The sequence below is a fragment of the Anomaloglossus baeobatrachus genome, chromosome 3 (assembly GCF_048569485.1).
Source record: "Anomaloglossus baeobatrachus isolate aAnoBae1 chromosome 3, aAnoBae1.hap1, whole genome shotgun sequence".
Taxonomy (NCBI): domain Eukaryota; kingdom Metazoa; phylum Chordata; class Amphibia; order Anura; family Aromobatidae; genus Anomaloglossus; species Anomaloglossus baeobatrachus.
Window position 1 is genome coordinate 528,088,062 of NC_134355.1, and position 13,507 is coordinate 528,101,568.

A 13,507-nucleotide genomic window follows, 5' to 3' on the forward strand; every position below is an offset into this window, starting at 1 on the left:
AAGCGTGGTGTTCCTGGACTGCTTCTCTGAAGTCAGCGTGGCCAGAAAAATACTCAATATCTGTGTGAGATACTGAAAAGGGACTTCTCCTGTTCGTCTCCTATCTCCACTGGGGGAGCTGAGGGAGAAAGATCCAACCTTCCATTGATGGACGGTATAGGATCATTCCGTATGGCGTTACCACCCGGTGTATCCGGATTGAGAGCGATGTCAGTATCAAAGCCCTGAAGAGCTGCCTTTTGGTCAAGTAGATTGCCCATGGCCTGTCTGGACTGCAAGTCTCTATATTATGACTACTCCGTCCCTGTCCATGGACAGGGTTGACAGGTGGTTTCTTTGGCCACAACTAGTAGAGACCCCGGCAGACGAAGTGCTAGAGACCCCGGCAGACGACGTGCTACAGGGGAGCATGCACACAATGGGACGGTGTCATGAACAGCATCCCATGTAGTAAAAACAGCACTGAAAATCTGTGTTGCTTTTTTGCCGCTGCCGACTAGCTATCTAGAAGTATATAGCCAAGATTGGTGACCGTACAGTGCAATGTATAGCATACAGGCATAAAGTACAAATGACCACTGCAGCACAAGCAATACAAGCAGCATAGAAGCCTGTGCCCTGGCACCCCTGCTCTTCTGCTGCTGTATACTAGTCATCTAGGGGAATATAGCCCAGAAGAGTGACCGTACAGTGCAATGTATAGCATACAAGCACAAGTACGAATGAACACTGCAGCCCATGCAATACAAGCAGCATAGAAACCTGTGCCCTGGCACCCCAGCTCTTCTGCTGCTGTAGACTAGTCATCTAGGGGAATATGGCCCAGAAGAGTGACCATACAGTGCAATGTATAGCATACAAGCACAAGTACAAATGCACACTGCAGCCCATGCAATACAAGCAGCATAGAAAAAAACCTGTGCCCCAGCACCCTTGGTTTTCTGCTGCTGTAGTCTAGCCATTCCAGGAGAATATAGCTAAGACTAGCGACTGTACAGTGCAATGTATAGCATATAAGCATAAACACAAATGAACACCTCAGTCGTGCAATACAAGCAGCCTAGAAAGCCTGTGCCTTAGCACACCTGCTTTCCTGCTGCTGATGTGTCGCTCCCCAAGCGGGCATATAGCGACCTATGTAGTTAAAAACAACACATGTACACACTGCAGTTATATTGTGGTCAGCACTATGTGTGCCGCTTACCGCCCGCCTATAAGCGGGTGTATGATCGCCACCGTCCTGCCTGGTTGCCGAAAGTCCGAGCTCGGACTGCAGTAATGGCTGCCGGCTTCTTCCCCAGCTCATGTGAGGAGGGGCGGGCCGTGGGCGTGCCCCCAAGGCAGAGCGGGAATCCGGCGTCCGACAGTGTGCAGTGAGAGGGCTGGAGCATGTAAATAAGGCTCCAGCCCTCGGCGCTGCTGATTGCTCAGCGTCTGTCCCCTTCCCTGAGTGACAGGGAGGGGGCGGGAACGAAGCGGCACTAGGCCGCAGAAGCCGGGGACTGGATTTATAAGCGCCGCCGCCGTAAAAGCGCGGTCGGCGCCCAGTCCCCGGCGAACTACAAGTCCCAGCCGCGCCGCCGCTCCCGGAGCGTCCGGCGCGGTAGTTCCCAAAACACAAAGTCACTCAGCAAAGCTGCAGTGACTGTAACCCATTACTGTCCCCGGCGCACTAGCACACCCAGCAAGTCTGGAGTGTGCTGTGCCTGTGTGTACGGGGACACAGAGTACCTGTAATGGTGCAGGGCCATGTCCCTGAACGGTACTCCAGCTCCGTATCCAGCAGGTTCAAATGGGTCTGTGGATGGAGCCCGGCGTCAGAGCTTTGAGGCCGGCAGGATCCCACTTCCTCAGAGCCCCTCAGGGGGATGTGGAAGGAAAGCAGCATGTGGGCTCCAGCCTCCGTACCAGCAATAGGTACCTCAACCTTACAACACCATCAACGGGTGAGAAGGGAGCATGCTGGGGGCCCTATATGGGCCCTCTTTTCTTCCATCCGAAATAGTCAGCAGCTACTGCTGACTAAAATCTGTGGAGCTATGCATGGATGTCTGACCTCCTTCGCACAAAGCTTGAAAACTGGAGAACCCGTGACACCACGGGGGGGTATAGCCAGAAGGGGAGGGGCCTTGCACTTTTTGGTGTAGTGCTTTGTGTGGCCTCCGGAGGGCAGTAGCTATACCCCAATCGTCTGGGTCTCCCAATAGAGCGCTGAAGAAAGCTGTTTGTCTCGCGGTAGCTTGACTACCGCTGACTGTGTATGAAACTCCACCCCGAGGTAAGTTAGTGATTGGGTCGGTGTCAACTTGGATTTTGGGAAGTTGATGATCCACCCGAACTGCTGGAGAGTCGTCAGAGCGACTGTAAGGCTGTGTTGACACGCCACCCGAGAAGGGGCCCTGACTAGGAGATCGTCTAGGTAGGGAATCACCGAGTGGCCCTGAGAGTGTAGGACCGCCACGACGGATGCCATGACTTTGGTGAAAACCCGTGGGGCTGTCGCCAGGCCGAAAGGCAATGCCACGAACTGAAGGTGTTCGTCCCTGATGGCGAAACGCAAGAAGCGTTGATGTTCGGGTGCGATCGGCACGTGGAGATAAGCATCTTTGATGTTGATCGATGCTAGGAAGTCTCCTTGTGACATCGAGGCGGTGACCGAGCGGAGAGATTCCATCCGAAACCGTCTGGTTCTCACGTGTCTGTTGAGCAGTTTGAGGTCCAGAACGGGACGGAATGATCCGTCCTTTTTTGGCACCACAAACAAGTTAGAGTAAAAGCCGCGACCACGTTCCTGAAGGGGAACGGGGGTCACAACTCCTTCTGTCTTCAGAGCGTCCACTGCCTGAAAAAGTGCGTCGGCCTGAGCGGGGGGCGGAGAGGTTCTGAAGAAACGAGCCGCAGGACGGGAGCTGAACTCTATCCTGTAACCGTGAGACAGAATGTCTCTCACCCATCGGTCTTGAACATGTGGCCACCAGGCGTCGCCAAAGCGGGAGAGCCTGCCACCGACCGAGGATGCGGTTAGGGGATGCTGAGAGTCATGAGGAGGCCGCCTTGGAGGCAGTGCCTCCTGCGGCCTTTTGGGGGCGTGACTTGGACCGCCACGCATAGGAGTTCCTCTGGCCTTTCTCCTGCCTGCTGGATGAAGAGGATTGGGGCTTGGCGGAGGGACGAAAGGACCGAAACCTCGATTGTATTTTCCGTTGTTGAGGTCTCTTAGGTCTGGACTGGGGTAAGGATGAGTCCTTTCCCTTGGATTCCTTAATAATCTCATCCAGTCGTTCGCCAAACAAGCGTTCGCCAGCAAATGGCAAACCGGTTAAGAACCTCTTGGAGGCCGAGTCTGCCTTCCATTCACGCAGCCACATGGCCCTGCGTACTGCCACAGAGTTAGCGGATGCCACAACTGTATGGCTAGCCGAGTCTAGGACTGCGTTCATGGCGTAGGAAGAAAAAGCTGACGCTTGAGAAGTCAAAGACGCAACTTGCGGAGCAGAATTACGTGTGACAGCATTAATCTCAGTCAGACAAGCCGAGATAGCTTTGAGTGCCCACACGGCTGCAAAGGCCGGGGCAAAAGATGCGCCCGTGGCCTCATAGATGGACTTTACCAGGAGATCTATCTGCCTGTCAGTGGCATCCTTTAGCGATGAGCCATCTGCCACCGATACCACAGATCTAGCCGCCAATCTAGAGACTGGAGGATCCACCTTGGGACATTGAGCCCACCCCTTAACGACTTCAGCGGGAAAGGGGTAACGCGTGTCAGTGAGGCGCTTAGTAAAGCGCTTGTCCGGAACCGCTCTGGGCTTCTGGACAGCGTCTCTGAAGTTAGAGTGATCGAAGAACGCACTACGTGTACGTTTGGGGAACCGAAACTGGTGTTTCTCCTGCTGAGACGCCGACTCCTCCACAGTAGGAGGCGGGGGAGAGAGATCCAACACCTGGTTGATGGACGAGATAAGATCATTCACTAATGCGTCCCCCTCAGGTGTATCAAGGTTAAGGGCGACGTCAGGGTCAGAACCCTGAGCTGCGACGTCCGCCTCGTCCTCCAGAGAGTCCTCAAGCTGGGAACCCGAGCAGCGTGAAGAAGTCGGGGAAGATTCCAGCGAGCCCGCTTAGCCCGAATAGGACTGTGGTCCTGGCAGGAGTCCTCCGCGTGGGACCTAGGGCCCAACCTGGGAGCGCGCTGCGGCTCGGACCGAGAGGGGCCTGGAGGTGAAGATCCAACAGGGGCCGGGGCCTGTGTAAGGACCGGTCTGGACTGCAAAGCTTCTAGCAGCTTGGCAGACCATTTGTCCATAGACTGAGCCATGGATTGTGAAAGTGACTCAGAGAGTTTCTCAGCAAAAGAGGAGAATTCTGTCCCTGGCACCTGGACAGGGGGAGCAGGGGGGTCTACATGAGCCGAGGGGTCCACTAGTGACCGAGGCTCCGGCTGAGCAAGTGAAACAGGGGTCGAGCATTGCTCACAGTGAGGGTAGGTGGAACCCACAGGTAACATAGCCCCACAAGAGGTACAGTCCGCAAAAAACCCCTGTGCCTTAACAGCTTTGCTCCTTGTGGACGACATGCTGTTGTCTCCTAGGAGAATGATCACTGAGGGTATATGGGCAAAAACAGGGTATACAGCCCGACCGAACAGAAATATATATATAAATACGTATCTATTCCGGCACCCTAGGGGGGACCAGCACCGGGTGACCGGTGTGGCTTACCGACCGCTAACAAGCGGAGTGTGTGCCTCCAGATTCCCAGCTTTAGGTCCCCTGGAGCTGCAGAGCTGTTCCTGAGAATCCTCCACCGGCAGAATGCCCAAAAAATGGCTGCCGGAGCTCTCAGGGGAGGAGTGGAGCCGTGGGCTTTGTTCTTTGATGCAGGTTTAGCAGTTCTCTGAATGCTGAGCTCAGCATAACCACGATCACTGGACTGATTGGCAACTGTCTGTGTTTAGGCAAAAAGTTGCCAATCAGTGGTGGGGGCGTGGCTGGACTACCTGGCAGGAGATCAAGTAGTCATCTAGTGATCATCTACAGCTGAAATGTCCAGTGATTTCATAAAAATTACACTAAGCAGCCCAGTAAGTGACATCACTGGAATTAGGGATTCCTACACCATGGTGCGCTCAGATTGAGTAGCAAATCTGGTGACGGATTCCCTTTAAGACTAACTCACCTCTTTCTTTGTAGAGTTTGATCAGTATGTTTCTCAGGCCCGCTGTGTTATTCACCCATTCTATAATTCCACACTCCTCATTAAGGGGGATGACCGCATAGGTGCGAATATGGAGCTCTCTCCTTCGGGACTCTGCATCCTTTCGCAAACACTGATCAAAATATAGAAAAACTATTAAGCTCATTTTTCAAATTAATATCCATTAGAGAAAAAGCTATTAATTTTCTAAAAACTACTTTATTATCATCACTCAAAAATATCTTACCTTGTTAATAAGAGAATTAAACTCCATAAGTCTGCAGTCTTTCCGGAGATCATCTTTGGGTTTACACATCATGATATAAGATTTTCCATCAGTTCCCTTTAGAGAAATCTTCTTAGGTTTTTGCAGAGATGGCAGAATCTCCACCTGAAAGACAGAAGCAGCGCAGGAGAGCAGAGAGGGGAAACGTTTAAGAGATCATAAACCTCAGTTGTAATACACAACCACTGAGAGAATATTTGTGGTTTTCAACATAATCAATGGCCTGGATATATAATAAGGACATTCACCATCTGAGCAATCATTGAGTAGGCGTTCCACCACATTGGGAGCATCTCACCATCATCATCTAGGTCTAGCGATAGTGCTATTGATAATCATATATTGAGCGTTTTAAACTTTGTCCCAAAGACATTTATCACAAAAAACATAGATGGCAAATTTAGGATCCCTGAGGTCCCACCACTGGCTCCAAAGTACCCAGTGTGAATGCAGGGGACACGTGTGCACTACCGCACACAGGTTTTTTTTGATTTTTAGGGATCTCAGCGTTCAGACTTCCCAGAGATCATCCCTTTAAGAATCACTTTCTATATAATATTTACCAAATAACACTCTAGCCCCCTTCCTTAGCTACAATTAATTATGTGGTAATGTAAGTTCTGCTGTCTTATTAAAGGGGTTGTCCACCTTTGTGGATATATTTTTGTACTTAAATGTATTTTTTTGTTTTTGGCTAGAATAATTTTTGAAAAAGAGATCATTAAAATGTTTGCTTTCTATAGCATCTGTGTTATACTCTCTCTTGCTAGAAAAATGAAAATCTGTCACTGAGCTTATTCTGATGGTCCAAGGTGAGAGTCAATAACAGGTACCCATTTTAATTTTTATTTTTTTTTAGGTCTTCACAGCTGATATATAAACACAGACTTCAACAAAATTGAATGTAAATGGAAAGAAAGTTCCTGATAAAAGCAAGAGAGTCCAACATTCTTAAGAAATAGATTTACAAAGCTGATTTTTAGACCCCGGGGCACTTTCCGTTTTTCTTTTTTGCGCCCCTTCTTCCGAGAGCCGTAACTTTTTTATTTTTTTATTTTTCCGTCAATCTTGCCATATGAGGGCTTGTTTTTAGCGGAACAAGTTGTACTTTTAAATTAAACCATAAGTTTTACCATATGGTGTACTGGAAAACAGCAAAAAAATTCCAAATGCGGAAAAATTGCAAAAAAAAGTGTGATGGCAGAATAGTTTTTGGGATGTTTTATTCACGGTGTTCACTATATGGTAAAACTGATGTATGGGTATGATGCCTGAGGTCGGTGCGAGTTTGTTGACACCAAACATGTATAGGTTTACTTGTATCTAAGGAATTAAAAAAAATTCGCAAGTTTGTCCAATAAAAGTGGCGCACGTTTTGCGCCATTTTCCGAAACACGTAGCGTTCTTATTTTTTGGGATCTATGGCTCATTGACGGCTTATGTTTTGCATCTCGAACTGACGTTTCTAATGGTACCATTTTTGCGCAGATGCTCTGTTTTGATCGCCTGTTATTGCATTTTGCGTAAAACTTGCGGCGACCAAAAAATGCAATTTTGGCGTTTGGAATTTTTTTGCCACTACGCTATTTACCAATCAGATTAATTGATTTTATATTTTGATAGATCGGGCATTTCTGAACGCGTCGATACCAAATTGGTGTATATTTATTTATTTTTTAACCCTTTAATTTTCAATGGGGGGAAAGGGGGGTGATTTGAACTTTTAGGTTTTTGTTGTTTTTTTTTAATTTTTTTTCACTTTTTTTTTTTATTTTACTAGTCCCCCTAGGGGGCTATAGCGATCAGCAATCCGATCGCTATTATCTATCTGTTGATCACAGCTATACAGCTGTAAGCAGCAGATACGCTCACTTTCTTTTTCCCTCTGCTCTCGGCCGAGGGAAAACGAAAGTGAAACATCATAGCTGCAGGCGTCATCACATGACCCTCTGCTACGATGGCAACCACCGATAGTCACGTGATCATGCACGTGACTTCCGGTGGGGGCGGCGGTAAGTAAAAAACATGGCCGCGCGCATTTAGATCTTGCTGCAAGACTTTGGCAGCAAGATTTAAGGGGTTAATGGCCGCGGGTGGAAGCGATTCCACCCGCAGCTAGCAGGCACACGTCAGCTGTTGAAAACAGCTGATGTGTGTGCCGACCGCCGTCGCCTGCCCGTGGCAGGGGGCGGGGCTTAACGGGACACGCTCCATGACGGATATATCCGTCCATGGTCGTGAAGGGGTTAAAGGGGATGTCCACTACTTGGACAACCCTTACTCACTGCCCTTGTTCGCACCGTAAAAATAAATAAGCCTATACTCACCTCCGGTGCAGCTGCAATGATGTCTGAAGTCACGTTCTCGGGGCCTACGTGACATCAGTATGACATTTCGGCCTTAGACCAATCAGCGTGCACCGTCTGTTTTCCCGCCTCCGGACATTTGGGCACGATGTGAGCGCTGCGCTAACTTCCTGCTCAAATGTCCAAAGGCGGGGTGAAAAAAGCCGACATTGATTGGTTGCGGGGGCACCCATGTCATAACAATGTCATGTGGGCCCCGGGAATGCGACTTCAGACATTGATTGAACCACGGCCTCACCGGAAGGGAGTATAGGTTTAATTTGTTTTTATGGTGCAAAACAAGAGGAATGTCCTAATAGCGGGCAACAGGTACATCATTTGCATTTAAAACAATAAAACTTACAACGTCATCAAAGCCAGCAATATAAGCCCAATGTCCAGGAAAAGGGTCATGATCGGCATGGCCTCGTTTACCAGCTGTAGATGGCAGTGTGGGGATCATTACTGACTGTAATGGTATCAGTATTTCACTGAAGGTTGGCTCTTCCACCAGTTTCTTGAGCAGTCTGAAGTGGACACTCATACTTAAAGTGCCAGTGTTGCCATCAACCTAAGACGATATAAAAAGATACACGTATGTACATACAGCATATATATATATATATATATACATATATATATATATATACACATTTTATATATATATTATATATATACATATATATATATATATATATATATATATATATAAAAAACAGTGCTCACATGCAAGTACAGTTGTAGGCCATGTTAGGATTGCAAGAATCGCAGCAAAAAAATATTAACAAAAAAAAAACAACTGAAGACAGAAGTAGCAAAGTGATGGGTGATGTATTATTTGATATTATTTATTCTGCAGCACTTTTACTTCTAGGATTTTAAAGGATTTTTGTGCACTTTAATATTGATGATCTTTCTTTAGAGGCAACTGTCATGTAAAAAAATCACTATTAACCTGGAGTTAATATGCAGGTTAACAGTTATGAAGTACACTAATAACCTGTAGATTAACCTCATATTGACAGGTTAACAGCGTTTTTTTACATGACAGGTTTCTTTTAAAACAGAGACACAGATTGGAACTGAGCACTATGTAGATACAAGGGAAAAAACCACTAATTTGACAGTATTCCTTAGAACAAATGTGGTCACAATATTCATGTTCATAATCCAGTGCGCCTCATTTGGAACCAGTGGTGCTCTGCTGTGGAATTCTGATAGTGGCTAAAGTAAAGTGATCCAATGGAACAGAAGTAAAATACACCTGTGGTCAAAATTGTTGGTACCCCTCCTTTAATGAAAGAAAAACCCACAATGGTCACAGAAATAACTTGAATCTGACAAAAGTAATAATAAATAAAAAATCTATGAAAATGAACAAATGAAAGTCAGACATTGCTTTTCAACCATGCTTCCACAGAATTTAAAAAAAAATAAATAAAACTCATGAAACAGAAATGATGGTACCCCTGAAAATGTGACAAAAAGGACATGCTAAACCAGGGGTCTCAAACTCGGCTGGGTGTATGGGCCGCACAGAGGAAACAAATAATTTGGGGGGCTGCATTCTTTGCAGGACAAAGTGACATTTTTATTGGTACCATATATAATATATTTTATTGTTTTTTACACACCTTGGGATCACTGATTTTGAACATTTTCACTTGTTCATTATAGCAAACGTGCACATTCTTTGTTTAAATAACCGGATTTTTGTATACTCACCATAAAATTGTTTTCTCTTAGCCATCATTGGGGGACACAGGACCATGGGTGTTATAGTGCTTATCCATAGGAGGACACTAAGTAGATGCAAAGATGTTAGCTCCTCCCCTGCAGTATACACCCCATGGCTCAGCCAGGCTACTTCAGTTTTACTACACAAGCAGTGGGAGAACAAGTAACAAAAAACGTGAGTGAATACTCATAACAAAAAAGTACTGAGACAGAAAAAAAAGCTAAGGCCCAACAGGTCAAAAGGGAGGGTGCTGTGTCCCCCAATGATGGCTAAGAGAAAACGATTTTACGGTGAGTACACAAAAATCCGGTTTTCTCTGACGCCTAATTGGGGTACACAGGACCATGGGACGTCCTAAAGCAGTCCATGGGTGGGTAAACAATAAACAACGCAACCCAAGGACTAGGAACCAGTCCCAGATAGCCTGGAGCGCCTACTGAGATAGGTACTCCACTATAGTTTGCAAAATTTTTCTATCTAGGTTCGCCTCAGCCTCAGCCTGGGTATGGACTCGGTAATGCTTTGAAACAGTATGTAGGCAAGACCAGGTCGCAGCCTTACACCTCTGTTCCACTGAAGCCTGATGCCTAATGGCCCAAGAGGCGCCAACTGCTCGCGTGGAATGAGTCCGCAGCCCACTAGGAATGGGCTTGAGTTGCAAGCGGTAGACCTCCTGAATCGCAGAACGAATCCAGCGAGCCAGCGGTGCCTATGGAGCTGCCTCTCCTTTCTTAGGCCTTTCAGGAATGACGAACAAGGAGTCTATGTTCCTAAAGGGGCTGTCCTGAGTACGTAATATCTGAGAGCCCTCACAAGGTCTAGCGAATATAGAAACCTTTCCACCCTATGGACTGGGTGTGGACAAAAGGAAGGCAGAACAATGTCCTCGTTCATATGAAACGGGGAAGTAACCTTCGGAAGAAAATCCGAAAGGGGGCGTAGAACCACCTTGTCCTGATGAAAGATCAGAAAGGGTTTGCGGCAAGAGAGTGCTGCCAGTTGCGAAACTTGTCTGATGGACGTAATCGCCACTAAGAATGTTACCTTCTAGGAGAGAAGAGCAAGAGAAGATTCCTTAAGAGGTTCAAAAGGGGACCTCTGGATACCGTCCAAAACGAGATTGAGGTCCCATGGGTCAAGTGACTGTTTATACAGGGAAACTAGATGGGAAACACCTTTGAAGAAAGTCTTGACTTGCGGATTGCAAGCTAGGTGGTATTGATAGAATATTGAGAGAGATGAAACCTGCCCCTTAAGGGAGCTGAGGGCCAACCCCTTTTGAACTGACAGCAAAAAATCAAGAATTCTGGGTATCGCCAGAGGCATAGGTTGGACATTAGATTCCCCACACTGGGAAAGGAAAGTTTTCCACGTATGGTGGTAAATACGGGCTGAAGGCCGGCTTTCGGGCACTGTACATGGTGGAGATGACCGCGGGAGAGAATCTCGCTCTTATTAAAGTCCAGGCCGTCAGCTGCAGGGCTCTGGAGTTCTGATGGGAAATGGGCCCTTGGGTCAGCAGGTCTGGGATGCTTACGAGGCGCCATGAGCAATTGTACTAATTTGGCATACCAGGCGCACCTGGGCTAGTCCGGTGCTATTAGTATCACCGGGACTCCTTCTGCCTTGATCTTCCGGATAACTCGCGGCAGCAGGGGCAGAGGCGAAAAACATGTAAGGTAGACAGAAGCGACTTCAGGAGACTAGAGCATCCGCGCCGATGGACTGTGGATCACGTGACCTGGCTAAGAACGCGGGTACCTTTGCGTTCAACCATGAGGCCATTAGATCCACGTCTGGTGAACCCCTGCGAGCGCAGATGTGTGGGAACACTTCTGGGTGGAAAAACCACTCTTCGGCGGCCAGGCCTTGGCGACTTAGAAGATCCGCCGCCCAGTTCTCTACTCCCGGTATGTGTAACGCTGAAAACACAGACCCTCACCGATTCGGCCCAGGTGAGGATCCTGAGGACCTCGAGATAAGATGTCTTGCTGCTGGTACCTCCCTGCCGATTGGCATAGGCCACAGCTGTTGCATTGTCCAATTGGACCCGAATCAAACAACCTGCTAGCAGAAGGGGGGAATGACCTGAGCGCGAGAAAGATCGTGCTCATTTTCAGGATGATTTCTGGGAAGGGAAGACTCCTGGGGCGTCCAACGTCCCCAGGCATTGTGGATCCAGTACGCTGCTCCCCAGACTAAGAGGCTGGTGTCCGTGGTCAGGAATAGCCAGTCCACTTGGGGGAGAAAAAACTCCCTCTCGATATGGAAGAGGACTGACGCTACCAGCAAAGAGCATACCTGACTGAAGGTGTCAGGTGAAAAGTTCATCCAAGGAAAAGGAGCTCTTGTCCCAGGCAGCTAGAAGTGCAAGCTGCAGTGGGCGGTGGTGTGGCTAAGCGAGCAGCACTGCCTCTATAGCCGCCGCTATCCTACCTAGCACTCTCATACTGAATCGTATGGAGCGAAAGGAGTATGTAGAAGGCAGTGTACCGCTTGTTGTAGAGTGGTCGCCTTGTCTTGAGGGAGAAATCAAGCCCCGAAGGGTGTCCAGGAACATGCCCAGGGAGGTGACGGATTTTGACGGGACCGGGGATGATTTGACTGGAGTCAGAAGCCGTCCTAAGCGGGATAGGGTGCCCACAGAGATCTGTACGTTGGTTGAGCCCTTGATGAGGAGGTCATCCAAGCAAGGCAGAACAGCCACTCTCATTGCGTGAAGAGCACTCATGGCGGCCACCATGATCTTTGTTAAGACCCTTGGTGCTGTGGCAGAGCCGAGGGTAGGGCCACAAATGAAAAAAGGCAGAAGTCCTGAACAGCAAAGCGGAGGAAATTTTGGTGAGCTGGAGCGATGGGTATGTGCAGGTACGCATCCTTGATAGCTAGGAAGGCAAGGAATTCTCCTTCGACCATAAAGTTAATAATGGACCCTAGGAATTCCATTCTGAATCTCCTTACGTGCACATGTTTGCTCAGGTGTTAGAGGTCCAGGATGAGTCGAACTGACCCGTCCTTTTTTGGGGACCACGAGAGGTTGGAATAGAAGGCCTTGAACCTCTCGCCGTCCAGAACAGGTACCATCACCCCCGCTGTTTGGAGGGAGTGGATCATTGAGGAGAAGGCCTCGCGGTGTTTTGGAGCCTTTGGGGGGGTTTGAGTCCGGAATTCAATGTGGTAACCAGAAGACACAAGGTATCGTACCCATTTGTGGTCTGAGGCGGCAGCCCAGATGGAGGAGGACAAGACTCCTCGGTTTTTGTCTAGACTGGCAGGACGAGGTGGACTCGGGGAGGGCTGAGAAGGTCTGGCCCTGCGTGTCTAGTAAAAAACATCCTGGGCTAGAGTTGGGGGAGGGAGGTACTCTTTTCCTCCCGTGGCGTCAGACAAAAAAAGAGCCTGTCCAGATGATCGGCAAACCATCGGTCTGGAAAGGAGTACTGTGAGAGACAGAGTTCGCGCTTCATTATCGGAACCAGAGGGCCTTACGGATGGCTATGGTATTTAAGGCGGCAATAACTGCGCAGGTAGCTGCGTCGAGGGAGGCCTGCATGAGGTACTCTGCCGCCGCAGCAATGTGAACTGTTACATCTGTGAGGGTCTGAGGGAAACTGGTAGTCCTGGTGCCTGTGCGACCCACACGGAAGGGGAGAAGAACCCGCAGCCTCAAGGCGGAGCGATCGAGCTGCTCCACTTGTCTGTCTGTTGGGTCCTTGAAGGAGGATCCATCAAGTAAAAGACAGGAGGGTCCTTCACGCAGGCGGAAGCCGGGTGAGGGTCCACCGAGGCAGGATCGGCCCCGCCCTTAGAGACAGCTAAGCCAAAGGGGTACCGGGACTCCATGAGTTTATGGATACCGAAGCGGCGTTAAAATTTTTTTTTTTTGTTTGAGGTTTCTTCACCCTTTTAAAGGAGATCGCAGGGTCAGTAGTAGTGGATGGG

At 48.6% G+C, this 13,507-nt stretch overlaps 1 protein-coding gene and 1 long non-coding RNA gene across 2 annotated transcripts in view; one reads left to right on the plus strand and one right to left on the minus strand.

Moving 5' to 3' along the window:
• The window catches only part of LOC142296782 (uncharacterized), a 108,290-nt gene that overhangs the window by 82,783 nt on the left and 12,000 nt on the right, over nt 1–13,507 (plus strand). The window lies entirely within an intron of this gene.
• Nucleotides 1–13,507, minus strand: part of ATR (ATR checkpoint kinase) — a 264,456-nt gene that overhangs the window by 38,338 nt on the left and 212,611 nt on the right. Inside the window, exons 40-42 of the mRNA XM_075340780.1 lie at nt 8,192–8,398; nt 5,444–5,587; nt 5,179–5,329 (exon numbers count right to left, since the gene is read on the minus strand). Coding sequence (XP_075196895.1) covers nt 5,179–5,329; nt 5,444–5,587; nt 8,192–8,398 — 502 coding nt within the window. The remainder of the gene's footprint in view (nt 1–5,178; nt 5,330–5,443; nt 5,588–8,191; nt 8,399–13,507) is intronic.